This window comes from Punica granatum, chromosome 4, assembly GCF_007655135.1.
Source record: "Punica granatum isolate Tunisia-2019 chromosome 4, ASM765513v2, whole genome shotgun sequence".
Taxonomy (NCBI): Eukaryota; Viridiplantae; Streptophyta; class Magnoliopsida; order Myrtales; family Lythraceae; genus Punica; species Punica granatum.
This window is the reverse complement of record NC_045130.1, coordinates 30170419-30196825: the sequence shown is the minus strand read 5'-3', so window position 1 is coordinate 30196825 and position 26407 is coordinate 30170419. Positions and strand designations below refer to the sequence as shown.

Here is a 26407-nt window from a genome sequence, read left to right as displayed (position 1 = left end):
AGCAAATTTTGCATCCTGATCAAAATGAATATTGGCATAGTCAAGTATTTTATTCAAATCATTCAACAAAGCATGTTTCTGACTAACATAATAGTCCCAAATGCAAACCTGGAACATAACAAATCCCACGTGTTCCAGTTTGGAATAAAACAAACTGGAAAGTTATTAGAACACAGAAAAAGATTCGTAAAATTTCTTTGAATTAAAAGAACTTGTTGAGATGCATGAAATCTTTACTTTATCAGAGTTTATATAAAGATCTCACAAGCTCTTTTGTGAAGCTCCCCAATAGTTTCCCGCAAATCGGTAAATTTCTTTAGGGCAAAACAACAACATTCTACTCATCACTCGACCACTCTTTTCATGAAAATGGCGTATGGGATTTCACTGTGGCAATTAAATATATTCATTATAAATTAGTCTTTTCGTCTTTCATTCATTACAGGTCATTTCGATTTCGAAAGCAAGGTGTCATCATATAATATTAGGTCATTGGTCACATTTATATTGGCTGTCACTCAAAGGGTCATATAAGGAATAACCCTTTTCGTCTTACATGGTGATTCTTGACGTGTCGTCCGAACTTTTAGTATTGTATATAGATATAGATATAGATATAGATAGTTATTTTGTGAGTAAATTTTCAAATTAACTCTAAATCAGCAATTTTTAATAATTGAAATATATCTAACATGCAATCACCAAAAGAAGTATATCTAACACGTACAACGTGAGAAAGCGAATGTGAAACCAAACATTTCCCTCTTCCCTTTTATGATGGTACAGGTAGATATAGATATGGTATGAGTATATTTTACCACAATTGGGACAACTCAATAAAATAAAAATGAAAAAAGAGAATGGAGTAGCTTACCGCTACGTGCCTTCATCCGGAACAAAAATTGTCCAGATTTGATTTTTTAATGATGGAATTTTCGTGACTCTTTCTTTTTCTCACTTTATTATTCCCTTGTTAGAATTATGACTTTCCTTTATAATTGGAAGACAATAAATTGATTAGAATTATAAAATTTAAACAAAAAAATTATGGACATTGTTTATTTGAGGCAGCAACGTGCATCGGTGACAGGGAAAATCCAAAGCCACTAGATTTGAGAGGCCGAGTCAGAAGTCCGACGACAATTTCCTTGACTCGTCAGGGGCAATTCAGTAAATCGACGCAAAAAAGTAATATTCTGAGGGCATTTTCGTCAACTAAGCGAGAAAACCCAGCACCAGAGCAAGAGCTGCCTCAATCATGGCCTGAAATTCAAGAAAAACAAACAAGAGTGACGCGTCAAGAAGGAAGGTGAAGGAGGAGGAAAGGCTGCCTTTTGAGAACTTTCCCACTGTTGAAATCTCAAAACAATCCGAACCCAGAAATTTTTTTTTTTTTTGGGTTCTCCTCCTCTTTTTCTGTGAATCCAATTCCTGTCTTTCACAGTGGATTTCTTCCCCTTCTGCATTTTGCTTCCGCCGGGCAGAGTGAAGAAGAGGAAGCCTTCCCTTCGGATTTCGCTTCTTGCTTGCTCCCGGGGAGTCGTGGAGTCTGGATTTTGTGCGAGTTGTTGAAGTTCAGGTGCCCCGAATTTTTGGTTGAGCTCGGGGAGCTCAGTTCTGGGGTTGCTCTGGAATGGCGAAGCGTGGGTATAAGCTGCGTATCCTTGATTAGGGAGTGTTTTGTTTGAATTTTTAAGCTCAGGCTTAAAGCTTACATGTTTGGCCAGTCCGGGGTCCTTGCTGCTGCTGTGCTTGTTGCAATTGCTTGTGGAGATCAATGGCGGACTTGGCTTCATGCCCAAGTTTTTTTTTTTCCCCTCAAATCACTTTGTTGGGTTGTGTGCTTTTCTCTTTTTCTGGATCTTGAGCAGCTTGGAGCTAACTCTTGTGGGCGTATTGGGTTTATAAAGTTGATTTTTTCTTTGATAAGTTCGATTTTTGAGGAATTTAGTTCAAATTCGCGACTTCGGATCTGACTGGAAACAGACTCTTTTGTCAAATTTAGGCATTTACTCTCCCGCATTGCTTTGTGAGTAGAGGTTATTAGCAACTTTTAATACTTGTAACATTCTCGCAATCTTATCTGTGATGCCATGAGAATGTTAGATTAGAGAATGTGAGAATTTCAGATTGCTGGGGCGGTCTTTTGACATACTCAGAAGTTTGTGAAAGCATGAGAGTTCAATTTTTTACTTTGTTACTTAGAAAGAGACAGATTTAATGAGCTGAAATTTAGAGGGTGTGGTCGTAAAAGGGACTCTTGGCCTGTGTCCAGCTCAGTTAAAGCTTGGCTTTTGCAGTGCTTGAATTTCTACACTTCGTTTCATTTTCTGGGAGTATGCATTTAATTTCCTTAACAGAATAATCCTAGAGGAATTTGTGGCGCATTCTGGCAATGTCAACTGTCTCAGTATCGGGAAGAAAGCACGCCGGCTTTTTCTCACCGGTGGAGAGGACAACAAAGTCAATCTATGGGCAATTGGGAAACCAAACTCTCTAATGGTTAGTTTGATGTAGCTTTATGTTACTATATTTTCCCTTGGATCACGATGAAAAGTACTTATTGCCCGGAGTTGTAGACTAAGCTGCTGGAAAGATGGAAAGTTCGTGTTATCAAATATAACACCTTTTCAACATCCTCTGAGATGAAACCAACCATAATTTTCAGAAACCAAATTGGTTTTGGGCTCTCAAACAAGTGGCCAAAATGTAGCGTGACGTCATTTCCTTTTATTCATCCTACAGAGCCTCTGTGGTCACACAAGTCCAGTAGAATCCGTGGCTTTTGATTCAGCAGAAACTTTGGTGCTTGGTGGAGCTTCCTCTGGGGTCATAAAGCTATGGGACTTAGAAGAAGCAAAGAGTATGTTCATAACTTCTTATTGCTTGATCAGCAGTTCCACTTATTCAGAAGGAAAGAGAATCTTCAGTCCATAAATACCCAGCCTTCTATATTTCTTTTTCTTTCTGTTTTTGGGGATAACTCAGCATTCCGAATTTGATTTCCTCACGTCATATAATTATTATGCAAACTACTAATTTTTCTGGATGTGAACTTCTAGTCTCATCTGTTATTATTACTCTTGAAGCGTAGTGGTTCGTGGTCTTACTGGGCACAGATCGAATTGCACGTCTGTGGAATTTCATCCTTTCGGAGAATTTTTCGCATCCGGTTCCATGGACACTAATCTAAAGATATGGGATATCAGAAAGAAGGGTTGCATACACACATATAAGGGTCATACACGAAGCATTAGTACTATTAGATTCACTCCTGATGGTCGTTGGGTGGTTTCTGGTGGATACGATAATATTGTCAAGGTAAAGTTTTTTGTTCATCACATGAATTTTGTTAAACAATAAATATTTAGCTCAAATTCATTGAATTAGCTGGCAAATCTTGCTTCAATTTTTTCTCAACTTGAGCCTCTCTTCTTCCATTCTGAACTGGATGGGGTTGTTTCTATTGAGAAGGTGTGGGATCTGACAGCTGGAAAGCTTTTGCACGATTTTAAGTTCCATGAGAATCACATCAGATCCATAGATTTCCACCCTTTGGAGTTTCTTCTTGCCACAGGTGATTTGAGTGCTTCTATATTTCTTTTCCCTTTGAACTGTCTCTCATGTGTTAATTGTAAGAATTCATCGATGGAAATGTTCTGCATTTCCTCTTGTAGTGTTCAAATGCTCTTTTTTTTTTTTTTGTGTGTTCAATTCTTTGTCAATAATTTCTTCGACAAAACCCTGAAAATTTATTTTATATAATAGAAGATCTATTTTCTCAGGATCAGCTGACCGAACTGTGAAATTCTGGGACTTGGAGACCTTTGAACTGATTGGATCGACTAGGCCTGAGGTAAGCGGCCACCTGCATAAATTTTTTAAGAGGCTCGGTCATGTGCATCCAATAAAAAAGTTAACTAATTGATGATTTATTGTCTTGCCTTAGTGTAATTATTGGAGTTATGTATGTCTGTACAATCTGCCATCTCCTTTCTGCAATAGCAATTGATTTTAATAGCAGTCGTACCTTATGCTATAATGCCAGAGATTCTTGGTTTTCTTTACCGTAAGTATTAAAATTCTGTTCACTTCCTGGCTCAATATAGTAATGATTCTCCAGGCTACAGGAGTTCGTTCAATCACCTTTCATCCCGATGGGAGGACCTTATTCTGTGGATTGGATGATAGCTTGAAGGTCTGAAATGTTCCCATATTAGAAATTTTCACGTAATCTGATTTTGAAGAACTTAAGTCATTATTACATATCTATGAATTGTAGGTTTATTCATGGGAGCCCGTAATTTGTCATGATTCCATTGACATGGGATGGTCCACGCTCAGTGATCTCTGCATCCATGAAGGAAAACTTTTAGGTTGCTCTTATTATCAAAATTCGGTCGGAGTTTGGGTCTCAGATATATCGGTATTTATAACTATCACCTGACAAAATATGAGGAGGGAAAGTACTCCTTTTTCTTTTATGTGCCTGCTGTTTTCGACATTTAAAGCTTGATGCTTTCCAATTTTGCCTTCTTATCAGCTCATTGAGCCTTACGGAGCTAATCTAGTGCCTCCACAAAAGGATGTCATGCAACATGAATTTAACCTCCAGAAAAGCCATTCAGTGAAAAAAGGGAGTGATGAGAGATCAATTTCAAGTTTACGCTGTCCATCTCCTGATTATGAGACGAAAGAGATAAAGAACATATATGTGGACAGTAAGTCTTCGATTCATCTTATTCATAAGGTGTTTTTAATTGTTATCTTTTCATCCATATAGCTAGAGGCAAGTGCCATATAGTCTAAGATCTTGTCTTCGGACTTCTATTATATGTTCATAATTAGATTGTAGCAAGTGCCATTTCTGATGTGGTCAGTCTATCTTGTATATTGCACAGCTGCCAATGGAAATCCTGTTTGTTCCGAGAGAGTTGGTTCCTTAAGCTCTCCAAAAATAATATTGCCATTGGATTCCCCTGACATTGGTAGTCCGATGGTAAAGAAGCATACATCCTCTGCAAAAGGTTCTCCTGAAAAAGCAAGGGAGCAAGCATTTCTCAAATCTTTTTCAGTGCCTGACGTTGCTCTTCAGGAAAGCGCAGAAGGAAAAGACAGCTCTGTCCCTCGAAAAGAATCCATCACCTTTTCAAGGACGAAACCAGGGATGTTGCTTAAGCCTGCCCATAGAAGAAGGCCTTCAACTACAAAACTCGATGCTGAGGGGCTTTCTTTAACTGCCGAAATGAAAAATATCTCTGAAACAAAGAGCATTTCTGATAGTTCTGATCCCATGTTACCAAAGCTTACTGCACACAGGCGGAGGCTGTCGAGCACCAGATTTGATGTCGAGACTTTATCAGATTCTTCTGAAAGTAGAACTTTTAGTGAGACAAAGGTTGATTTCAATGGTCCTTTAGACACTGGCATCAAGATTGCTCCCGGGACTCCGAAAGAATCCCCTCAAGAAGACTGTTCTGATATCAAGAACGTGCCTGAGAAGATAGACAAAACATTGCCCCAAACCCCCAAAGATGAAAATCGTGAGTGATTATATCCGAATAGTGAGCCCATATGGTTGCATCTTATTTTTGTCGTGGTTTTTCCTTTTGTTTGTTCTGTTAATTACGGATGTATTTACTTGGAGAAACTTTCATGAAGTTTCTTGAAAAACTGATGCACATGCTTACTAACTCAAATGAAATCTTACCTGGACATTCGTTTTATCTGATTCATAAGTTTTAAGATGCCAAGTTCTTTAGATTACTGATTCTGATTTCCTATTCCACTTGCTTTAATCGTTAATATATAGGAAATTGACTGTATGTGCGACAAGTCGAAAGCTTGTTAGCAAAAATTTTGAGATATCTCCAAATTGTAAAAAGTTGTCCTAAGATTTAGCATGTAAACGTGTCTTTATTTCTTGATATGCAGATTTGTGGTTAGTCCTGCATTAATTTCTTTCTTCTTCTTTTTTTTCCTCTTTTTTTCTGGTGACTTTAGTCGCAATGAAATCTTAAACTTGTCTTACCATATTTCAGGCGATGAATCTCTTTGCAGCAGGCAAGGGATAACACCTGTCAAGATCGTCAATGGAGGTTCGCCACTTCTGACTCATTACACATGCTCTTGTTATAATCTCTGATGCAGGACTTATCTTTCTATCTCTTTGATCTCTCTTTCATTTTTTTGTCGGCTTTTATTTTTTGAGCAGTTGCTGTCGTCCCGGGCCGAACACGAACCTTGGTCGAGAAGTTTGAAAGGAGGGAAATACTTAATAGTGCTGAAGAACAAACAACGGCCACTCCCCCTCAAGAATTGCCTGCAACAGATAAAGCGAACACATCTGTTCCTATGAGTTTCGAAAGGAAAGAAACTGTAAGTAGCAGTAGCAATCAATCAACTGATAGTTCCCCTAGCCTAATTTCAGCACGCAGTCAAACTCCTGCAACTTCAGTTTGTAGCTCTGAAAGCAGAGAAGAAATGCTTAAAAGCACGGAAGATCAAGAAACTAGTCGGCTGATCCCTTGCATGGAGCCCTCAAGGAGCAAGACGCCTCCAATTCCAAATAGTAGCATTGATAAAAGAGAGCGACATAATAGCAAGGAGGACCAAGAGACTGCTGTATCTCATAATGTGGTTGTGCTTGCAAGAGATAAAGCTCCGAGTTCTCAGGTGGATGCATTTGTTAGACGAGAACGACTCAGTATCAAGGAAGATAGAGAAGCCACAGCGGTCCCTAATGTTGTACTTGGAAAGGATAGAACACCTACATGCCGAGTTGGTAGCTCTGAACGGAGACAACGGTTGAACAAGGAAGATCAATCTGCGAGCATCATATCTCCTAACGTAGCTCTTGGAAGGGACAAGGTGCCCCCAAATCAAGTTGGTCGTTTCGAAAGAAGAGAGAGATTTAATAGCAAGGAGGATCAACCAACTAGGATTTCTTCACGTATTGCGCCTTCAAGGGAGAGGACGCCCCCAAGTTTGGGTGGAAGCATTCAGAGAAGAGAGAGATTAAGCTCTCCTGAAGATCAAGCGGCTAATCGTGTGTTACCTGTGATGGAGAGAACTACTGCAGCCGCAGGAAGCTTTGAAGAAAGAGAGAGATTTAATTCTACTATGGAGGATCAAGAGAGTAATATCCCTCTTCGTACGGTATCTGTTATTGATAAGATGGCCACTACACAGGTAAGGCTTCCTCCCCTTCCCATAACAGGAGGGTTTAATGTAATTTTGCATCACTTGAGGTTTAGAGTGGCATGGTCTAAGGCCATGTTTAGATGTAGGAATTAGAGGAGAATGGAATGGGATTGCACAGACAACTGCTGATGCACAGTGATTCTAACGGAGATTTAACACGACGCGGCTGAACCTCTGCTATAATTTCTCATTTGCATAAGTTTGAAAATTCGGATTAACAACACAAGATCTTTAAGAAAGGCGCAAAATGATATTTTTGCTCATGCATCATGTTAGCTAGGAAAAGTAACACTATGTCGTTTACATGTCATGTTCGTTAAATCTCAGCAAGTAAACATCAGGTTCATGTTTATAATGATGCCTGCTACAAGTTGCAGATGGGTGAGTCTCAAATTTTGGGGAGGGAACCAGACTCTGCAGATGATAGGGATGTTGCCGAAGTTTTAATGGAGAGCCATGAAGTTTTCTTGAGCACCCTTAGATCTCGTTTGACAAAGTTACAGGTGAGTTCATTTTGTGTGTGTTAATACTTTTTCTTTTTCAAGAAATGATGATTTTAAATTTAGTCAAGAAATTCATTTTCATTATTGTAGGTGATACGACACTTCTTTGAGAGGAATGATATGAAAGGTGCAATAAATGCAATGAGGAAGCTCCCGGATCATTCAGTGAGTAATTACTAGAAAATTTTATGACCTGTGGTGGCTCATCATCTTCTTCTTCTTAAATTATTTTGCCCGGCTTTTCCGAGACTCTTTTCAATTTTTATAGGTTCAGGCAGATGTTGTTGGGATTCTGATGGAGAAAATGGATATGCTCAACTTGGATTTGTTTTCTTCCTTGCTTCCCGTGCTTGTCAGTCTGCTTGATAGCAAGATCGAAAGGTAACTTTTCTTAATCATAGTCTGAAGAAGTCGTCTGCTTTGGTGTTTTAGTTGTGGGACTTGATAAGCATAACGTCACAAACTTTGAAAATTTGGCTCATTTTTTGGCAAAATTCCAGTCCTGTGTTCTTGTTTTCTGAAAACAGAAAACAATTCGAATTATGTTTGATGGCCTATATGAAAGTTCTCCATGAGACGGTGATCATGAAATGTTTGATTCCGGACATATGTTCTATGCTTTTAATACGCTTTTAATTTTTTCTTTACCGTCTTTTCTTTATTATCGTCTTTTTTTTTTTTTTTTTTTTGGTTGCTAATTCCGTTCTTTCTTCTTCAAAATGATTGTGAATATATGAAAAACGTGTTAGAATGCATTTCATTTGGGAATATATTATCCATGTCTATTACTGGTGATCTAATATAATGTTTTCCTATGTTAAAAAGGAAAACAACAGAGTTCACCGATATCCTAGAATTAGGTTACGCAGTCCTTTCCACAGCCTTTCTGGATTTTAGTTTTATTGATCGACTCATGTTGGTCAATTAACAGGCACACTAGTCTTTCCTTGGAGATGCTACTAAAGCTAGTGGCAGTTTTTGGCTCGTTGGTGTTTGCCACTGTTTCAGCGCCCCCGACTGTTGGGGTCGATCTTCATGCAGAGCAAAGGTTTGGTCCATTACTTCTTATTCATGTCTGTGTTTGTTGTGTTTATCTGGCTCCGTGGTCTCACCTTACCCTTCTGCGAATGTTATCGGTTTCAGGAGAGAGTGCTGTAATCAGTGCTTTGCCCAGCTCCAAAAGATCCAGAAGATTCTCCCTCTTCTTGTAAGGTATAAAACTTCGCCCTGCTTGATCTGTAATTTCGAAGCATAGTTCCAAAAACATGGACTAGAAGTACCATTAGTTGTTACCTTCATTTTATTGCTGGCATGTAATTTCGCTTCATAAGAACGGAGTGGTAGAGAATTTCAGGTAAGGGAAAAAATTGATCATTATTCTTCATTCCAGACGCGGCGGTGTTGTTGCAAGGTGCGCTCAGGAATTGAATCTCGTCCTTCAACAATCGTAGTTTCACCTGGAGGGCAACAGTGGCTGGGTTGGTTTCTCTCGACCCATACCTTATTACGTATGGCAGCTGTCACATTTGATGCGTGGATCCGAGAACTTGCTTCCCAACCTTTTCCGCACCCCATGTGGTTGAATGCCCAATGAGGTCAGCTTGTTTAGCAAGCAGAGCCTGCGGTCCATGACGGGGAAATTCGTAAGGGACCACTGAGTGCTTTTGTTCGGTTCGGTTCGGTTTTATCCGTGTTATTCGTTGGGATATGTATGTAATTCATGTGTATATTGACATTTGTTCAGCTGAGTGAAATACAAGTCACAAATTTCTTCACCGTGTTGTTTTTCTTTCTATTTTTTTTTCTCCGAAAACAAAATTGCTTCGTGCATTTTCCAAGAGGTACGTGGATGGGAAAACCGCATGACCTACTATCATGATCATGAGAATTGAAAATACTAATAGAGGGGCTAAAAGTGAAAATTAGAAAATGAGAATTTTAAAAAAAATAAAACAGTCGCAATGGTACTAATCGGACAATGATGACTAATGCTCTCTTGTCCCAATAAAATGATACGTGCCAATTATTAAAATTTTAAGAAATTTTAATAATTGGCATGTATCATTTTATTTCTTTATTCTTTTAAATAACGCTAAGACATTTATAGATTGAGGAAGGGTTCAAAGTATTATACGAGATCACCGAGATTAAGGACACGGTTTAGAGCCTACACAAATCCAATGGTATTCAAATGGACAGGCTCAAATTATATAAATGAAAATTTTTAGTTTCTGCTTTTAAAAAAGAAAAATGATTTCTCATCATAGTTATCTTATCAAGGAATATTAACATTTTGACCATTTAAGAATTTGTTGATGAATGCATATAATTTTTTTCGATTACAAAGAAGGCCAATGAACTTAATATAATGAAATAAAAATTCTAAATATTAAATAAAGGTGTACGGGTAATCCCACATGAGTATTGAACCTGGGACCTCTTGGTCATTAGACGAAGGCGTGTGCCACCACACTATATTCTCTTTGATGAATGCATATAATTTAATCATCAAGGAATAGAAATAAAGAACAGAAACGTGCAAATCCATCTCATAATTATCTATGATTGTTTATGTCGCTAGCATGACAACTTGATGAAATGGTGGACGGAAGCGGGATAAATGGCCAATTCTACTGGAAGGATTCCTCTTTAGATAATAGGTACTGTAATTGGTATTCTTGTGCAAACATATTCGGGCGGGATTAAATATATGATAGGCTTGCCTGATATTGTAATTATTGTTGATCAGCAAGAAGAATATACGGCTCTTCGAGAATGTATCACTTTGCAATAGCACCTTTTGATGAGAGATACGAGCAAGAGGTTTCAAGAAAACTAGTGTTTTCTGAATTATATGAAGCTAGGAAGCAAGATCCTTTTTTGGCTCTCTCTTTAGCCCTATGTCTCTTATCCCTAGGAGGTCTTCCTCCACTAGCAAGTTTTTTCGGAAAACTCCATTTATTCTGGTGTGAATGGCAAGCAAGTCTATACTTCTTGGTTTCAATAGGCCTCCTTACGAGCGTTTTTTCTATCTACTATTATCTAAAAATAATCAAGTTATTAATGATTGGACGAAACCAAGAAATAACATCTCACGTGCGAAATTATAGAAGATCCCTGTGATTTGGAGGAGATCTCCCGAAAAGTATTTAGTGCCCATTTCGGGCAACATTCCATTATTTTTCTTTGGCTGAGTGGCATGTATTTCCACGGTGCTCGTTTTTCCAATTATGAAGCATGGATCAGGGCCCTTAGCTATTGTTCTTGAGAAATGACCTGGTTTGGCCCATTCCTCGAAAGAAGTTTTTATGGGATCCCTATCTACCAAAATTTTGACTTCTGGTTCCTGCGAATGAATAATCATTGAGTCCTCCTCTTTCCGGATAACACATACAAAGAAACCCGCCAACAGGTTTGAGAAATATTTACCATCCAAAAGAAGGAAAAAAACAGAGTCTTTGTCTAAAGAAATGCGTTGAGAAAGGATAGATGTATAGAACCTTTCAACGTGATAGTGCTTAATTTTATTATTTTTAGATAATAGTAGATAGAAATAACGCTTGTAAAGAGGCTTATTTTGCTGTTGTTAGGTGACATTGTAGGGGCCACCATGCCCCGCCTTATTCTTGTTTCTCTGTAATTTGACCCATGCCCCCGACTTTACAGGAAAAAAAAAAGAGGCCTATTGAAACCAAGAAGTATAGGCATGTCTGCCATCCACACCAGAATAATCAGATAGAGGAGGACTTATTTAATCACATAGTTTGGGCTCCTAGACTACGGCACCCTTGGAGCTTTCTATTTGATTGTATTGAAAGGCCCAATGAATTGGGATTTTCCAATTGGGCTTTGGCTGAAATTTTTATGTACCATGAACGACACACTTTAATCATTTATGATTATCCCTCTAAACAAGCACGAGTTTATCGTCAAATGTCTCTTCTATTACGAAGACCGCTTGGATAGACTCATTACATTAAAAAACGATAGGGAAATTTGATAGTAAATGGTTGAAGTAATTGAGCGTGAGAGCCAAATGAATCGAAAGATTCATGTTTGGTCGGGAAGGGATTATGGAAGTTTTCTGCCAATTGGGTTTTTTCTAAACCGAGCCTGGATACTTCATTTTATTGGTCCAACAAAGCTAACGGAAAATTTCTTGGCTTATGCTATGAAATTCTATGGTCTATCTTCTTCTATAGAAAGTCGTCCTAAAGTATCAGAGAAAGCCTCAACCGCGGCAGAAACGCGTCGCAGTCAACGCCAGAGCAAGCAGCTCGAGCGTGCAGCAGCGCCAAAGAGCGAAAAGAGCCGTCTCAAACAGTAAGCCCAGCAGTCCTCCACTCGCGCACGTATTGACAGTTCTTGCTGCTCGCGCATCTACGCACTCTAATCGATCACCACATGGGTCGGGGGACATTGGCGCTCGAGTTAATCGGGAAGGAGAAGTCAAGGAGGGTAACATTCGAGAAGGGGAAGAGCAGCCTGTTGAAGAAGGCCAAGGAATTCTCAATTCTGTGCGGAGTGGACACGTGCGTGTTAATCTACGGCACTCCGGCGATCAGTGACCGCCTTGATGTGCTGGAAATCTGGCCCCCAAACCCCGACGAGGTTGCTTAGATCATCGATCGCTACAAGAATGAGGCGGGCACTGGCCGCCGCCGTCCGAAGAAGATCAGGGGGGCCGTTTTGGGTCTCGATGAGTACTTCTGGACCGCAGTGGAAGCTTGGCACAGAGCTCATGAAGGCCCGCACGTCGACCTGCAAAGATCTGATTGCCCGCTTGTCGGAGGAAGAGGAGTTGATATCGCTCAAAACCCTTTTAGGGCACAGGCTAGAGAGTGCAAAGAAGAGGTTCGAGGCCATGAAATCAGAGAAGGAATTAGCGGCCCTGCTGCTGCAGGATCAAACAAATAACATCGCCCCAAACCCATTAATGGTGGGATGATCACTACTCGGCAAATCTGACCATCGTGGATTAATGGATGAATGAATGAATGAATAACTGAGAGACGGAGAGAGGAAATTATTTATAAAAGAAAAGAAAATTGAGAGACAGAGAGTGAGGGAATTGTCACAGATTCTATGTGAGGAGAGATTTTCACTTTTCTAATTTTCTCTAACTTCTCTAATTTTCCGTGTATGAATTTAGAAATATAAACTTTTTAAAGAGTTATTTAATATTTTAGAGACTGTTTTTATTATTAATTAAAATGAAGCTTTATTGTGGGTGAAGCTATGCAATAGAGAGTTAAGGGCTTGAAATATGTCACTATCTGATAAATCATGGGATAACATATGATACAATCCTGTTGAACATGCTTTTTTATTTCGCCATTATATATTACATATAGATTTATAATAAATAATAATATAGTATTAGATATGCATTTTTTTATACGTAATATAGCATCACCTATATGTGACTCAACAAATACTGAGTTTCGCAAGGAGTGTTTAAAAAAACTATATTAAAGAAGGTAAAGAATGTAACAATAAATTATTTTTATGTTCAGTCTTGGTATACTATCCTTATCTTTATTATGAAGGGCTTTGTAATACCTATGCTCTTGCCGAAGAAAAGAGTAGGTTTTGCCGAAAAGATTTTTTTTTTCCTGATGTTCAATTTTGCAGGAGATTAAACTTGTCGGATTATTCATTCACCGCTGATTCCTTAATTTGAATTTCACGTTAGGAAAGGTCATGATTCTCCTTAACCCACGATTCAAATAGGATCATCTAATGATATTTTGTCTTTGTTTAAACGAAGAGGTACATATGACTTTAGTCGTTATTCTTTTGGCTAACTGGTGACTATCGAACTCCCTGGATGAGATTTTGTCTGAGATCCTTGACGCACAAGAATGGACGCATGCTGAAGTCGGCCAGACAAAATAAATTGGCCCACAATTGGGGAGCTTCTTGCACGATCAGACTTTAATCAATTAAGGCTAAATTGAATATAAAATCACCACATTTGATGCTTTTCCCATCTAAAGCCAAACGTTTTAATCTTGATTTTAAAAATCTCAACGTCATTTACGTTTTTGCGAGCCAAAACTTTAGTTTGGCCATTAAACGTCATGTGCATACAGGAGTAAGAATCTCATCTGTACCTGTTGGACTGGCTAAGGTAAACATATATAATTTCTAAGATAAGATTTTCCTTAGCGTGAGAATCAATGGACACAATATAAAAAATAACGATCAGTGTTAAGGAAAAAAAAATCATCTTGAAAATATTAGTATATGAAAGAATCGTATATAATGTGATATATATGTACATCAATTTTGGGAAATAATACAAACTATGCACGAATAGGTTAAGATACTCTCTATGATATTATTTCCTAAAATGAACATAATTAATTAGCTGGCAAGAGAAATTATTACCGTTGGCTCACTTCACTTCCTTATATATAGAGACTCATAATATGCAAGAACACACAGTCACGCTCCACCGTCCCCTTCCTACCAAATCTGATTCTGCTCCAGTCCACTAATTAAGAAGGTGTTCGGTCAGAGAAACTAATCGTGAAATTAACGACATCATTCAATGGGTCGGGGAAGATTGGCGCTCGAGCTAATCGGGAAGGAGAAGTCGAGGAGGGTAACATTCGAGAAGAGGAAGACCGGGCTGCTGAAGAAGGCCAAGGAATTCTCGATTCTGTGCGGAGTGGACACGTGCGTGATAATCTACGGCACTCCGGCGATCAGCGACTGCCCTCATGTGCCGGAAATCTGGCCCCCAAATCCCGACGAGGTTGCCCGGATCATCAATCGCTACAAGAACGAGGTGGGCACTGGCCGCCGCAGTACGAAGATCAGGGGCGCCGTCGTGGGTCTCGATGAGTACTTTCTGGACCGGCAGAGGAAGCTTGGCACAGAGCTCGCGAAAGCCCGCAGGTCGACCTGCGACGATCTGATCGCCCACTTGTCGGAGGAAGAGGAGGTGATATCGCTCAAAACCCTTCTAGGGCACAGGCTAGAGAGTGCAAAGAAGAGGCTCGAGGCCATGAAATCAGAGAAGGAATTAGCGGCCCTGCTGCTGCCGCAGGATCAGACGAACAACATCGCCCCAAACCCATTAATGGTGGGATCATCACAGCTCGGCGAGTCTGATCGCCGTGGATTAATATTCCACCAGCCGATGCCGACCCGCTCTTTCTATGTACCGGGCGCCGCAACCGGACTATACTGCAGGCACGACTCGAAGCCCAGCAATGATCAAATGCTGCCGCCCACTCTGTTCCAGTATGCAGCTAATGATAATCCTTATCGGTATGTTGTTCAGAATCAGATGCATGCTAATAATGCTAGTCTTCCGCCTCCACCATTCAACCAATTCCACGCTGCACATCAACCCCAAGTGACAGTCTACGGTACATATTTCCATTAATGGTTAGGGTTTCTAGCTATAGATAGATCGATTTATAGGTTCATCTGTTTACATTCAATTGTTGTGATTATTTGTTAGGGTTTTTAGCATAGATTTGGAGGTTCATCCATTTGCTCAATTGTGATTAAGCAGATCATTATGTGATGGAACTTTTATTCTTGGGACTAAGCCCCCGGACATCTATTTTGCTTTTATTTGACGAACATGTGCAATTGCAGCATACATAATAAAAATTACTAGTTATATTTCTGTTTATCGGCCCATTTACTAACTAACTTCTCATGACTACATTGGACCCCTAACTGAGTGGATTTCATCTCATTATAAAGAGAAAATTTTAGATGATCCTACTTCAAATGATGTGATGAGTAAAAACCAATAAAAATTCTTTAATGAAGAATAATTATAACAATTATCCGAGATAATATCATTCAATAGCTTCTCCATTATAATACATGTGTGATACCGAAGGTAAATAATTAATTAAATAGATTGCACAACAGTTAAAATTTCTCTCTCCCAGCTTAATAATGCGGAGACAATAAAGGAGACGATAGATGTAGAGGCAGCGACAATCAAACATTATATTAACTAATAATTTCGTAGGCCTAATTAAAACACCGTAAACGGGCGGATCATGATGAGTACATGATGTATACCATCCGTGCTGAAACACACACACATAAGTAATGTATGTATTAATTTGTCAATGCAAGCGGGGATGGACCGAGGGGACAGTCGCCTCCTCCCAGTTAAAATTTTGACATTATAAGAAAATTTATATATTATGATCCAATTTTTGACGAAAATCTTTATGTCACCCCCTAAATCGAAAATATTATCATTTTATGTTTCTCTCAAAGAGTTCGTCCCTTAATCGGAATCTTGGGTCAGTTTTTGAATGCACGCTATAGTTTCACCTGGAGGGCAACAGTGGCTCGGTTGGTTTCTCCTCGACCCATACCTTATTACATATGCATGGCAGCTGTCACATTCGATGTTTGGAACCGAGAATTTGCTTCCCAACCTTTTCCGCACGGCACGCCATGTGGTTGAATGCCCATTCTGGTCAGGCTGTTTGGAACCGAGAATTTGCTTCCCAACCTTTTCCGCACGGCACGCCATGTGGTTGAATGCCCATTCTGGTCAGGTTGTTTGGGAAGGAGCCTGCGGTCCATGACGGGGAAGATCGTAAGGGAAGACCAAGTGCTTTTTTTGGTGTTCGGTTTTGTCTGTGTTATTCCTAGGAATATGTGTGTAATTCATGTGTATATTGACATTTGTTCAGCTGATTGAGATACACAAGTCACAAATTTCTTCACCGTGTTGTTTTCCTTTCTATTTTTTTTTCCCGAAAACAAAGTTCTTTTGTGCATTTTCCAAGAGGGACGTGGATGGGAAAACACGAAAATAAAAAAAACGATTTCACAATTATTGCCTTAAATGAAACTAGCAATGGAGAAAGTGAGGTTTTTTTTTGGCGTGAATCATAGTATTTGGAAGCACAATTAGACCCCGACTAATTAAGACAAGCTGGGTCGCTCACTAAGGAGTAAAGTTCTTGCAACGTAGATTTTCTCCATTAATAAGATTCGAACTCGAGACCTTGCTTAACAGAAATAAGCGTCAAATCACTTGAACTAATCCACGTTGGTTAAGTGGGGTTTTTTGGGTGAAAGACAAAGTGAGGTGTCATCCGGGATTAAAGAGGGCTTTAGTTCAATTACCAAAAAAAGAAAAAAGGATTTGGCTAAATTTTTTATTAGAGCAACTTGTATTCTTTTAAAGTAAGTAGGCAATTTTGTCATGATTTTCATAAGTTATATCAATTTCGTCCCAGACTTATTTTTTACGTCACCGACTTTGCACTTTTGCATCAATTTCGTCCCTAACTTTGTACTCTTGCATCAAATTGGTCTTCGATTTTGCACGGTTACATCAATTTAGTCCCTGACTTTATGCAGTTACATCAGTTATGCTACAGTTGCATCAATTTGATCATTATGTGGGGTGGTTGTATCAATCAAGTCCTAATGCGACATCAATTTGGTCCCCTGCCACATCAATTTGGTCATATCGTTAAGTATTAATACTGACAGTGTTGAATGGTGCAAATTGTTACATCAATTTAGTCCTCGTGCTACATCAAATTAGTCCTACCAAAATATTTAACCCATTTGTCTTTATTTACTCTTCTTCTTCCTCCTCTCATTCTCATTCTTCTTCTTCGGCACAAACCAAAGCAGATCCTTTCGTTAATGCTTAAATCCCCTCACCCCCACTATTCAATTCCAAATCCCCACCGGTAGCAACCACAACGGAAACAGACCCTCATCCCAATCTTCTGCCCTTTTCCTCCAAACCTACATAGCAATGATTGAAGCCCATGGCCTTTGCAGGTTCTGGGCATCTGCCTTCCTCTCCTCCCATAAGGCCTCTTCGCCATCCTCTAGGTCGTCGCCTTCAGGTCGATTTTCTTGTGGCAGCGCAATGTCCCCAGAAGATCCCTGTTCGAATGGCTCGGGGCTGGTGTGGCCGCCCCTGTTACGGCCCGGCCATTCTCGAGGCTGAGGGCGACTGCTTTCAATCTGACTGATTTTAGGGCTTTGGGAGATGGGGTGACCCTCAACTTCGGAAGCTGAGGTGTAGCTCGTTAGGTTCTAAGGAGAGAAAGCTTGAAGGCTCATTAGTGGCAGATTATCGTAGCTATGTTATTTGACCGGAATTGCTATATAATTTCATTGCTTAAATCAGTATGATGCTACAAGATCTTACATAACCGAATTTTGTTGAATCGTTTGAAAAATATCGCATTCTAAAGTCGGTTATGAACATGATGAACAGAGGATTCGAGCTAGTTTTTTGACATTTTTTCCATATTTTTTTACTTCCGTTTGATTCTAAATTGTAGCATATTGTTTAAGGTTTCCACAAACACCTAGAACACAGAAATCCGAGTCCTGTGGAGATAGAAACACTCTTCCGAAGTTGGCCCGATAGACTGTCCAGTGTTGTTCGTGCTTGTGACGCCCAGCAACTTCGGGAGGCTCGCGTGGCACGCTCCGATCTCCATTTTTACTATTTTTTTGCCTAATAACTCGTATTTCAATTTCCTATTTTTAGCAATTTTCTGGATTCTTCTGGAAATATAAGTATTTAACGTATCTTTGGAAATAAATGGAAGTTGTCCGGTTTTTTGGTCTCAAGAGAGCTGAAACATACCCTCAAGTTTTTAGTATGTAACTAATGTAACGAAAAACATTTAATTTTGAAACTATATCAATTTGCCTAGTCATTATATCAATTTAATCTTTGAACTAACTAACGGAACCGACAGCGTTACTGTTTGGCTATATACATAGGAGGATCTTAATAAACTAACTCTTGTTTAACCTTTTCACGTGTCATGTCATCAAATTTCTCGCTTTCTTTATTATTTTTGCATTTTCTTAAATAGAGGGAGACTCTTTAATGTCAAATCGTGAGATCGATTCTTATTGCTCGTACTCTTTCTTATCTTTCTCTCTTTTGTTTTTGGCTAGTAAGGGTAAACTAAAGCCTGCACTCTTGATCACTTCATTCTTCTTCTTTTTTTTTAATGCATGACATTTTACGTACTTATATAAAATTAAAATAGATTAAATTTTAGATAAATACAACCTATACTGATACTTCATTCTTCATTATTTTAGTGCATGATATTTTACATACTTATATGAAATTAAAGTACATTAAATTTTAGATAAATAGAACCTATACTCAAATATTACCTACTAAATATAAACACAATATTGTTAGTTTTGTTTAATAACCAAATAAAATTATTTTCACAATATTAACATGCAAAAGTTACCACCATCATTTTTTTTTCTGTTTTTATGTTATAAATGATATATTTATCTTCAATAATTATCTAAATTAACCCTTCAACCTTCAATTTTCTTTCGCATTCTAATAAGGAAAACCATAATATTACAAATGACCATAGTTCTATTAGGTATGGTACTTAATACTAGGCAGAAGATCCACAATTTCCAATAAAGATATTTAAATTTATCATTTATATCAAAATATATTTTTATGATTATTTCTTTTATTTATTTATTTATTGAACATTAAATAATATGAATGTCTGTCGTATGAATTTACCAAAAAAAAGTTTCTCATATGAAGTATGATATAAGATAAATAAAATAAATGGTAAACTTACCAATCATATAGATAGTAAAAATTTTATAATACATATTAACGGTTATAATTTTCAAGCATAAGGAAACGATCCTCAATTTTTTAAATACAAAGGCACATGATATTTTAAAAGATGATATATTGGTGAAGTTAGAAATCTGACTTAGGATCTTTCTTTGCTTACATATTACTCTTCATCACAATTTATGTGCAATAGATATCAAAATTTTAGTTATAGATTATTTATATTTTGTTGAGATCAATCATGCTTTAGAATATGATCATTTTTTTGGACAATTGCTTAAAATTTGCATACAATTAATATTTTTCGGTTGAACAAACTATTATAAAATTAAGTTAATATTTTCAACTAATTATTGATCGCATGAGTCGCTTACCCCGCAGGAAGGCGCGGGACTTATGCCTACTATATAAGTATAATTGTAGTAAAAAAATTAATGAATAGGAAATTTCCTCATATAGTCATTAAGGAAATAATTTGCAGAACTTTTCCGGACTATATATATATATATGCACACTGTGCATGCTTATTTGGTATCAATATCCCGTCTTACACCAATTTGGTCATTTCACAAGATTTGATCAGGTTCCTCTCTACTTTATTCTAATTTTTCCAATTTCTTTTCATGTGCCATTGGTTCTTCTTTATATAACTTTAAGTTTTATAGCATTCGCCGCTGAATTTGTCCAAAAGTTCATGCATTTTCTTAATTTATTACCTATGAAAGTAACTAGTTTGGGGCATTATCTTTTCATTGGATGTTTTGCTCGGTGAATTTATAAAATATATTATTTTACTTTTTTTTTCCTATTATTGAAAGAGAGTATAGCGCAGTGGAGGACGCTCTCGCCTGTTGACCCGGAGGTCACAAGTTCGATACCTAGTGGGACTACTTGTGCCCCTATTAGTTATTTAGGATTTCTTTTTCATTGTACCTCATTTGTAATCGAAAAAATGGGAGAAGAATGTTATAATAGTAGACTAGATATAAAAAGTATACCCTTTTACAAAATGAAAAGAAAAAGAAGTATGAACCGACTAAATTCGAACTAGATTAGTCGGAGCACGTTAGATTTCGAAAGCCATGGTACACATAAAAGAAAAAAAAAGAAGTGTGGAAAAGGAGAAGAGGGTAATTTCCACTTGGAGTCAATAGACGACAATCAACGCGACAATTTTGTTTATGTAGTGGCTTTGTTCCAATTTTATACTGCAATTGATCACTCAGCCAAACCTCAAACAAAAGTACAAAACCATATCCGTATTGACGTCAGAATTAAGGAAAGTGAAAAAGAAAAGATAAAATTGTCATTTAAGGAAAGATAAAAAAGAAAAGAAAAAAACAAAATTGTGATTTTATTATTTTAATGACCTGAAAAATACTTGGCGGTATTCTACTTTAAATTAGTTGGATTCATTTCCAAAATTGGCATTATTTATCTGTACATACGATAGCTGACTTAGTTGCCAATTTTGTTTAGGACATACCATAGAATCAAAATTTATTTCCATATGGTATCATGGGATGTACATCTTTATATGTTGTAATTATTATATACTTGTAATCAACGTTAGAATTTGATATATGAATGCATCATACATATAAGATTCCCTTCTTGTTTTCATGTCTCTTATGATCAACTCTCCCCGCCGGAGACAGGATTGAGCATATATCAACTTTGCATCAATCTGACCGAGAGAGTTACCGACATAGAGGTACTTTTCCATGACTGTCTAGATCAAGAACGTCCATTAGAATCACATTGTTCTATGTCTGCATAGCTATTTCCTCGCGTCTTTAGATACAATACAAGCTAGAGGATGTTTTTTAGTTTCTATTTCTTTGGCATGTGGGCTTTCTCTGGTAATCGGATACAAAGTTGCTCCAAAAATTCACGCCAGAAGATAGCCTTAGTTTTTTTTTTTTTTAAATTTATGTCGAAGATAGCCTTAATAGAAATATAATTATCAGAGGATAAAACGGAATTCATGGTCATAAATAAACCAATGGCGGACCTGGGGCAGTCTTCGACAATATGTCATCCCGCGGTTTTATCGAAAATATATATATATATATATATATATATATATAAGAAAAAGAACCGATTCCTTATCAGAGGCAAAATATTGGTGGATAATATAATAGATAGGTCAATAATTACTTTTAGGGATATAGAATGCCTAATTTATCTAATATGATTACTTTCCTTCTTTTCTTTTTCCTCAAGACAGTCAAGAAAACATTCAAAACAAACGTCAAAACTACAAGTATGCCGTGGAAATCAGCTGAGAGTAAAAAAATTAAATAATTAAAAAGAATAAAAAGAATCGAGACTAGTTAGTTCTCGTTTCTTATTTTCTTTAAATACGGTCTCGATTTGAGTTTAATAAATGTAAAAAATTTAAAAGAGTTTTATCATTTAGTGAATTAAGTGACTCGAACTTGGATTGGTTGGGTATGTTATTGTGCGTTTGATTTCAGAGTTAAAGTAACTTTGCTTTTGATTGTGGAAAATGACAAAATGTTATGTAGCGTGTTGAGTTAAAGTTAAAGTTAAAATTTTTGACTTGGAAAATATGTATTTTATTGTGTAGTGAGTTGAATTAAAGTTAAAGTTAAAATTTTTGTTATTTTAACCCTGAAAACAAACGGATCATTAGACTTTCAAATGCATGCACATAAAAAAACGAATAAAAATGAAAAATTAATTGCCCAGAAAAAAAAAAGAAAAAAGAAATTGTCTTTTGTATGTGGTAACATTCTATTTCTGCAACTTCCGTTTCCTACTCCTCCTTGTTCGTCGTTTGTGATGATTCTGATTTCTCTGTCAAACCAACTTATGGAATCCGTCAACCCCATCTCTCACGCATGGCAGAGTTCCCAGCCATAATTGATAAATTAATTTAATCAAACGAAAAATCCCCAAAAAAACAAAAAACTGACCTTAATCAGAAATTTGAAACCACCCCTGCGGTTTCCTGACCGTTTTTCTCGGCAACCCATAATTTCTGTTTCCCCGGTTTCCGACAGCAGACTTTGCCGGTGGTCGTGGGGATATTTCCGTCTAGGGGCTGCCCACCTGTGCGACAGCCGGGATTTATGGATGGAGAGGCGGTGGGCGTGACGGTGTCGGCGCCGGGCCGGTGGGGCACGTGGGAGGAGCTTCTCCTCGGCGGTGCCGTTCTTCGGCATGGTACGCGGGATTGGGAGATGGTGGCGTCTGAGCTCCGGTCTCGGATTCTCTGCCCTTTCGATTTCACCCCCGAGGTCACGTCTTCTATATTTTATCATCAATATTTAATTTTTCTATGTTGTCGTAATTATTTTAATAAATCACCGTAATTTCATGGTGGTTGTGATTTCCTAATTGTATCAATGGGAGCTCTCCAGATTGTTCTTGTGCAATTATTTTCCGATAAAGTAGGCCGAATTAGCGCCGAGAGACCTTCCATATTCGTATTTTGATGCATGATATACGTATTTGATTCAAAGTTCTAATGTTTTAGGCATAATTGATATTCGCGTGTATCGGAAATTCTCGCAAAAAATTCGACTCGGAAAGAGGCAATTTTAGTGCAAAGGAAAATATATAATCAGAGTTCCTAACTAGAAGCTTTGGCAAGGAAAGGAGTCTTGCTATAGGAAAACTCAAGTTGTTTTGGCAAGTTTGAGTTGAGATGGACGGATGTTCAAAATGATTTTCGCCCGTTAATCTCGTCTTTGATCAAAGCGCGATTGCTAGAATTGATAGATGAAGTACATTGTGCTTTTTCTTATTCTGAAGACATCTACTAATGCCAAAATCTTCCCAGGATGTGGAGTTCTTATACGTAAGCCGTTCATTTCTGTGTTCGTTTGCAAATCTGAAATATTGCCTATTGATGCTGTTTAGCAGGTCTGCAAAGCGAAGTATGAAGATTTGCGACATCGTTTCTCGGGATGCTCGTAAGTGCCACATGATTCTCTTTCCTTAACCATTTTCTGCATTTCTAGCTTTCCCTCGTATAAGGTCATAGTCATAAAGAGTTGATAAATGTTGTACCAAAATGTTATATCGAGTCTAGGTACATGAAACTGAAAGGGTGGGTTCATCTATTTATGTTGTTCCACTGGATTTTCTTTCCTTCACCATTTTTTGCATGTCTGGCTTTCTCTCGTATTAGGTCATTGTCGTAGAGAGTTCGTAAGATGTTATGTTATGTCAAGTCGAGATACTTGAAAAGGTGGTTTGATCTACTTATGATTTGCAATCCCCGTGTTTCGAATCTTAAACCTGTACTTGTGATATGGAATGCTATTGTTTTACCAAGCAATCACTCACTCAAGACCCCAGTACTCGCTTAATATCTCCTAAGGCAGATGAAATTTCTTCTTTTACCGAGTATTTTCTTTGTTCTGTTTTCTGGTTAAATTGATCTGGTTGCAATTTGAATCTTATTTGGGAGTGTCTTTATCAGAACAGAGATTTTTCCTGATCATTGTTTTTTATGGTTGACTACTAGAGCTTGGTTTGAAGAGTTACGAAAGCAACGAATGGAAGAGTTGAGGCAAGCCCTGGAGCGATCAGAAAGCTCAATAGGGTCAGTAGCCCGATTTTTTGCTCGGTAGAGCTTTTTCAATACTCTAGGACAAGCTTAATTAGTTGTATAGAATTTTCTGTTGTAGTTAAAAAGTTTGGCTCTATCAGATCTCTGCAGTCGAAACTCAAAACTCTCATGGCCAAGAAAGAAGAGTCCGACCAGGTAGAATATGACTCGAGCAGGACAGTATCACTGGAACCAGTTCAAAAACCAAACCAAGTCGAATCTTTTCGGAGAGATTCACTGAAGGATGGCTTACTGTCTTCAAGCAGCTTCACCCAAGAGACTTCGATGAATTGGTCTGCTGAGGAGGTATTGGAAACAAAACCAAATATTTCTGAGTCATTTGACCAACGGAGGGACCCGAGGATTGGTATGCTCGGGGACTTGTATCTGGGACAAGTATCAGGGTGCATTAGGAAGAAGAGGGGGAAGAGAAAGAGGAAAGATTGTGGCCGAGAAGCTAAGGAAGGTAGTGTTGGGGAGAGCGAATTCGTCGGTCCAATCGATGTTGTGGCTGAGTCTCGCGAGAGCAAGGAGACCTCAACAAGCGATAATGGATCCGCTAAATGTGATAAAGTTGATCTTGGCAGAGGTTTGAGGAAGGAGGGACTTGATGATCTGATGAGGATCTTCAGCTCTGTCGTAGAGCACAAGAGCGCCCGTGTCTTTCTCCAGTGGCTTGATGGCCAGGTAACTGGTAGCAGTCTATTCAGCTTCACTATGCTAATGTTATATTGCTACTTTACGTTTTTCGACTCTGATGCAGAATTTGGTAATTTTAAATTATGGAACTCTTCATAGTTCATACACCACAATTGTCATGACTATTCGGTTTTATTCCTACTTCGTGTACCATAGACAACCTTAGTTTTGTGTTATGATGAATGGACTACAGATGTCATAGAGCTGACTGGTAAGGACTGAGTTTCACTCAACTTGCAAAATGCGAGCTTGATTCGAGTCATGAGTTCGAAACTCATCTCAAACTTGATCAAGGTTTTTCGCTTTATGCATTCTCAATTAGGCTTGAGTGAAGAACTGCTTATCTCAAGCTTGGCTTACTTGACCGAACTATGGTGCCAAATTTGGGCAGTCAGCTTGTCGGCACTAATAGCTTGGTTCGCCTGTATTGCTATGTATAGGAGTTGGATTCATTTACACTATTCATTAAGTAATTATTCTTATTGCAAATTACTTTTTGTGACAGAAGAGGGGAAGGTACAAGAAACTGATCCGAAGGCACATAGATCTCGAGAGGATAAAAACAAAGTTAACGAACCACTCAACCACATCCTCAATGGAGCTCTTTCGGGACCTTCTGCTCCTTGCTAACAATGCCTTGGTCTTCTACGCCAAGAACACCAGGGAAAACAAGTCCGCTCTTCTCCTGCGGCACACAATCAACAGAACAATATCGCGGGAATGTAATAAAGATTCCACCACCACCGAAAAAGATTCCACTACTACCGAGATCATATCGGAGAAAACCACTCCGAAAGTGAAATCTCATAGCAGTCTCCTCAATAACCAGAAATCACCCCCAAGGAGAGGGACAGGCAGGAGGACCAGAAAGGCTGGCAATTCCCGTCCTGCCCCTTCTGCAGGGTCCACAGCGGGAGGGAAGAGGCGAACAGGAGGCACGCGAAGGGGCAGGAGTGGGAATCCAGGCCAGAGATCTGTAAATACAGGAAGAGGAAGAAAGCGAGCTCGGAGTGACTGAACATACAAGGTCGTCTGGTTTTGATGTACAAATGCTGCTGCTCAAGTAGAGAGCCAAGAGGGCTCTGCTGTTGTACATGTAATGCTTCTTTTCTTCTCTTTGTGTTTTATTAATTATAAGGGAAAAAGGGCCATTGCAAAGGTCTTAGCTGACAAATTAGGATAGCTTTGAACAATTTATGACATCAACCAACTGAAAGAGGAAGATGGAAGGAAAAATCCTTGAAGCCTCAGAAAGTGAGATTTGAATTTGAGCTCCTAAAGTTCGGGCTCGGCGCCTTAGATCACTCGGCCATTTTACCTGTACAAGCAACAATGGTAGTTCAGATTGGTTTGAGTCGGGCTGGAAATAGGTTGGGACCATTCGTGATGCATTTAACCTATGCAAGTTTACTCGGTTTAACCAAAACCATCATTCCGATACAAAAATTACATTCAGATAAAATGATGATTTTGTCAAAAATTGAACGGTATGTACTGTAAAGCATGCAGATTGTTTTTTACTAATGTTGATTCTGAACTGTCCAAAATTTAATCAGAAATCATTCTTGAGGTCTTGAAGCACAGATAATGTAGCAAAATCGACTGTATGAACTATTCCAAGGTTCTTTTGATGTTTCACTTGATCCAAAACGGAACTTAGACGAACACGAGCATATGATCCTACATTCTACCATCCGAAATGAAACTTAGAAACTCAGTATGACAATGAAGCTCATGTAGTCTAGCTTTAGTTTTTCATCCGATTGACGAGTATTAGATAAGCACTAGTAGAAAAGGAATGTCCTC

General features: G+C 38.4%; 4 protein-coding genes across 7 annotated transcripts; all 4 read left to right on the top strand.

Annotated features, from left to right (window-relative positions):
* Positions 1–1271: 1271 nt before the first annotated feature.
* LOC116204350 (katanin p80 WD40 repeat-containing subunit B1 homolog) lies at positions 1272–9481 on the top strand. Of its 2 annotated transcripts, XM_031536436.1 has the most exons (18): positions 1272–1658; positions 2372–2502; positions 2746–2863; positions 3095–3321; positions 3475–3577; positions 3786–3856; positions 4124–4198; positions 4283–4426; positions 4544–4721; positions 4902–5543; positions 6042–6098; positions 6215–7191; positions 7581–7706; positions 7797–7871; positions 7975–8087; positions 8638–8754; positions 8850–8918; positions 9097–9481. In XM_031536436.1, the coding sequence occupies exons 1-18, from the start codon at positions 1634–1636 to the stop codon at positions 9155–9157; spliced, it is 3309 nt and encodes a 1102-aa protein (XP_031392296.1). In that variant the 5' UTR covers positions 1272–1633; the 3' UTR covers positions 9158–9481. The 2 variants fall into 2 exon arrangements, with proteins under 2 accessions (XP_031392296.1, XP_031392297.1); XM_031536437.1 differs by lacking the exon at positions 1272–1658 and having other exon boundaries at positions 3090–3321.
* A 2629-nt stretch (positions 9482–12110) lies between these two features.
* LOC116204308 (agamous-like MADS-box protein AGL90) lies at positions 12111–12654 on the top strand. Its single transcript, XM_031536398.1, has 2 exons — positions 12111–12317; positions 12427–12654. Exons 1-2 carry the CDS (start codon positions 12111–12113, stop codon positions 12652–12654), a joined length of 435 nt encoding a protein of 144 aa, XP_031392258.1.
* A 1487-nt stretch (positions 12655–14141) lies between these two features.
* On the top strand, positions 14142–15355 carry LOC116202953 (agamous-like MADS-box protein AGL11). Its single transcript, XM_031534592.1, has one exon. It carries the CDS (start codon positions 14263–14265, stop codon positions 15103–15105), a length of 843 nt encoding a protein of 280 aa, XP_031390452.1. The 5' UTR covers positions 14142–14262; the 3' UTR covers positions 15106–15355.
* A 6725-nt stretch (positions 15356–22080) lies between these two features.
* Positions 22081–25900, top strand: LOC116202426. Of its 3 annotated transcripts, none has more exons than XM_031533970.1 (5): positions 22081–22583; positions 23209–23261; positions 23819–23896; positions 24004–24589; positions 25110–25900. In XM_031533970.1, exons 1-5 carry the CDS (start codon positions 22416–22418, stop codon positions 25617–25619), a joined length of 1395 nt encoding a protein of 464 aa, XP_031389830.1. In that variant the 5' UTR covers positions 22081–22415; the 3' UTR covers positions 25620–25900. The 3 variants fall into 3 exon arrangements, with proteins under 3 accessions (XP_031389830.1, XP_031389828.1, XP_031389829.1); XM_031533968.1 differs by having other exon boundaries at positions 22087–22583; positions 25107–25900; XM_031533969.1 differs by having other exon boundaries at positions 22089–22583; positions 23212–23261; positions 25107–25900.
* Positions 25901–26407: the final 507 nt, after the last annotated feature.

Coding starts and splice junctions, on each gene's coding strand:
- LOC116204350 (XM_031536436.1), top strand. CDS start 1,634: ATGGCGAAGCGTGGGTATAAGCTGC. Junction 2,864..3,094: donor GGACTTAGAAGAAGCAAAGA/GTATGTTCATAA, acceptor CTTGAAGCGTAG/TGGTTCGTGGTCTTACTGGG. Junction 4,722..4,901: donor AAAGAACATATATGTGGACA/GTAAGTCTTCGA, acceptor TATATTGCACAG/CTGCCAATGGAAATCCTGTT.
- LOC116204308 (XM_031536398.1), top strand. CDS start 12,111: ATGGGTCGGGGGACATTGGCGCTCGAGTTAATCGGGAAGGAGAAGTCA. Junction 12,318..12,426: donor GGCCCCCAAACCCCGACGAG/GTTGCTTAGATC, acceptor TCTGGACCGCAG/TGGAAGCTTGGCACAGAGCT.
- LOC116202953 (XM_031534592.1), top strand. CDS start 14,263: ATGGGTCGGGGAAGATTGGCGCTCGAGCTAATCGGGAAGGAGAAGTCG.
- LOC116202426 (XM_031533968.1), top strand. CDS start 22,416: ATGGATGGAGAGGCGGTGGGCGTGACGGTGTCGGCGCCGGGCCGGTGG. Junction 22,584..23,208: donor CTTTCGATTTCACCCCCGAG/GTCACGTCTTCT, acceptor GATGCTGTTTAG/CAGGTCTGCAAAGCGAAGTA. Junction 24,590..25,106: donor TCCAGTGGCTTGATGGCCAG/GTAACTGGTAGC, acceptor TTTTTGTGACAG/AAGAGGGGAAGGTACAAGAA.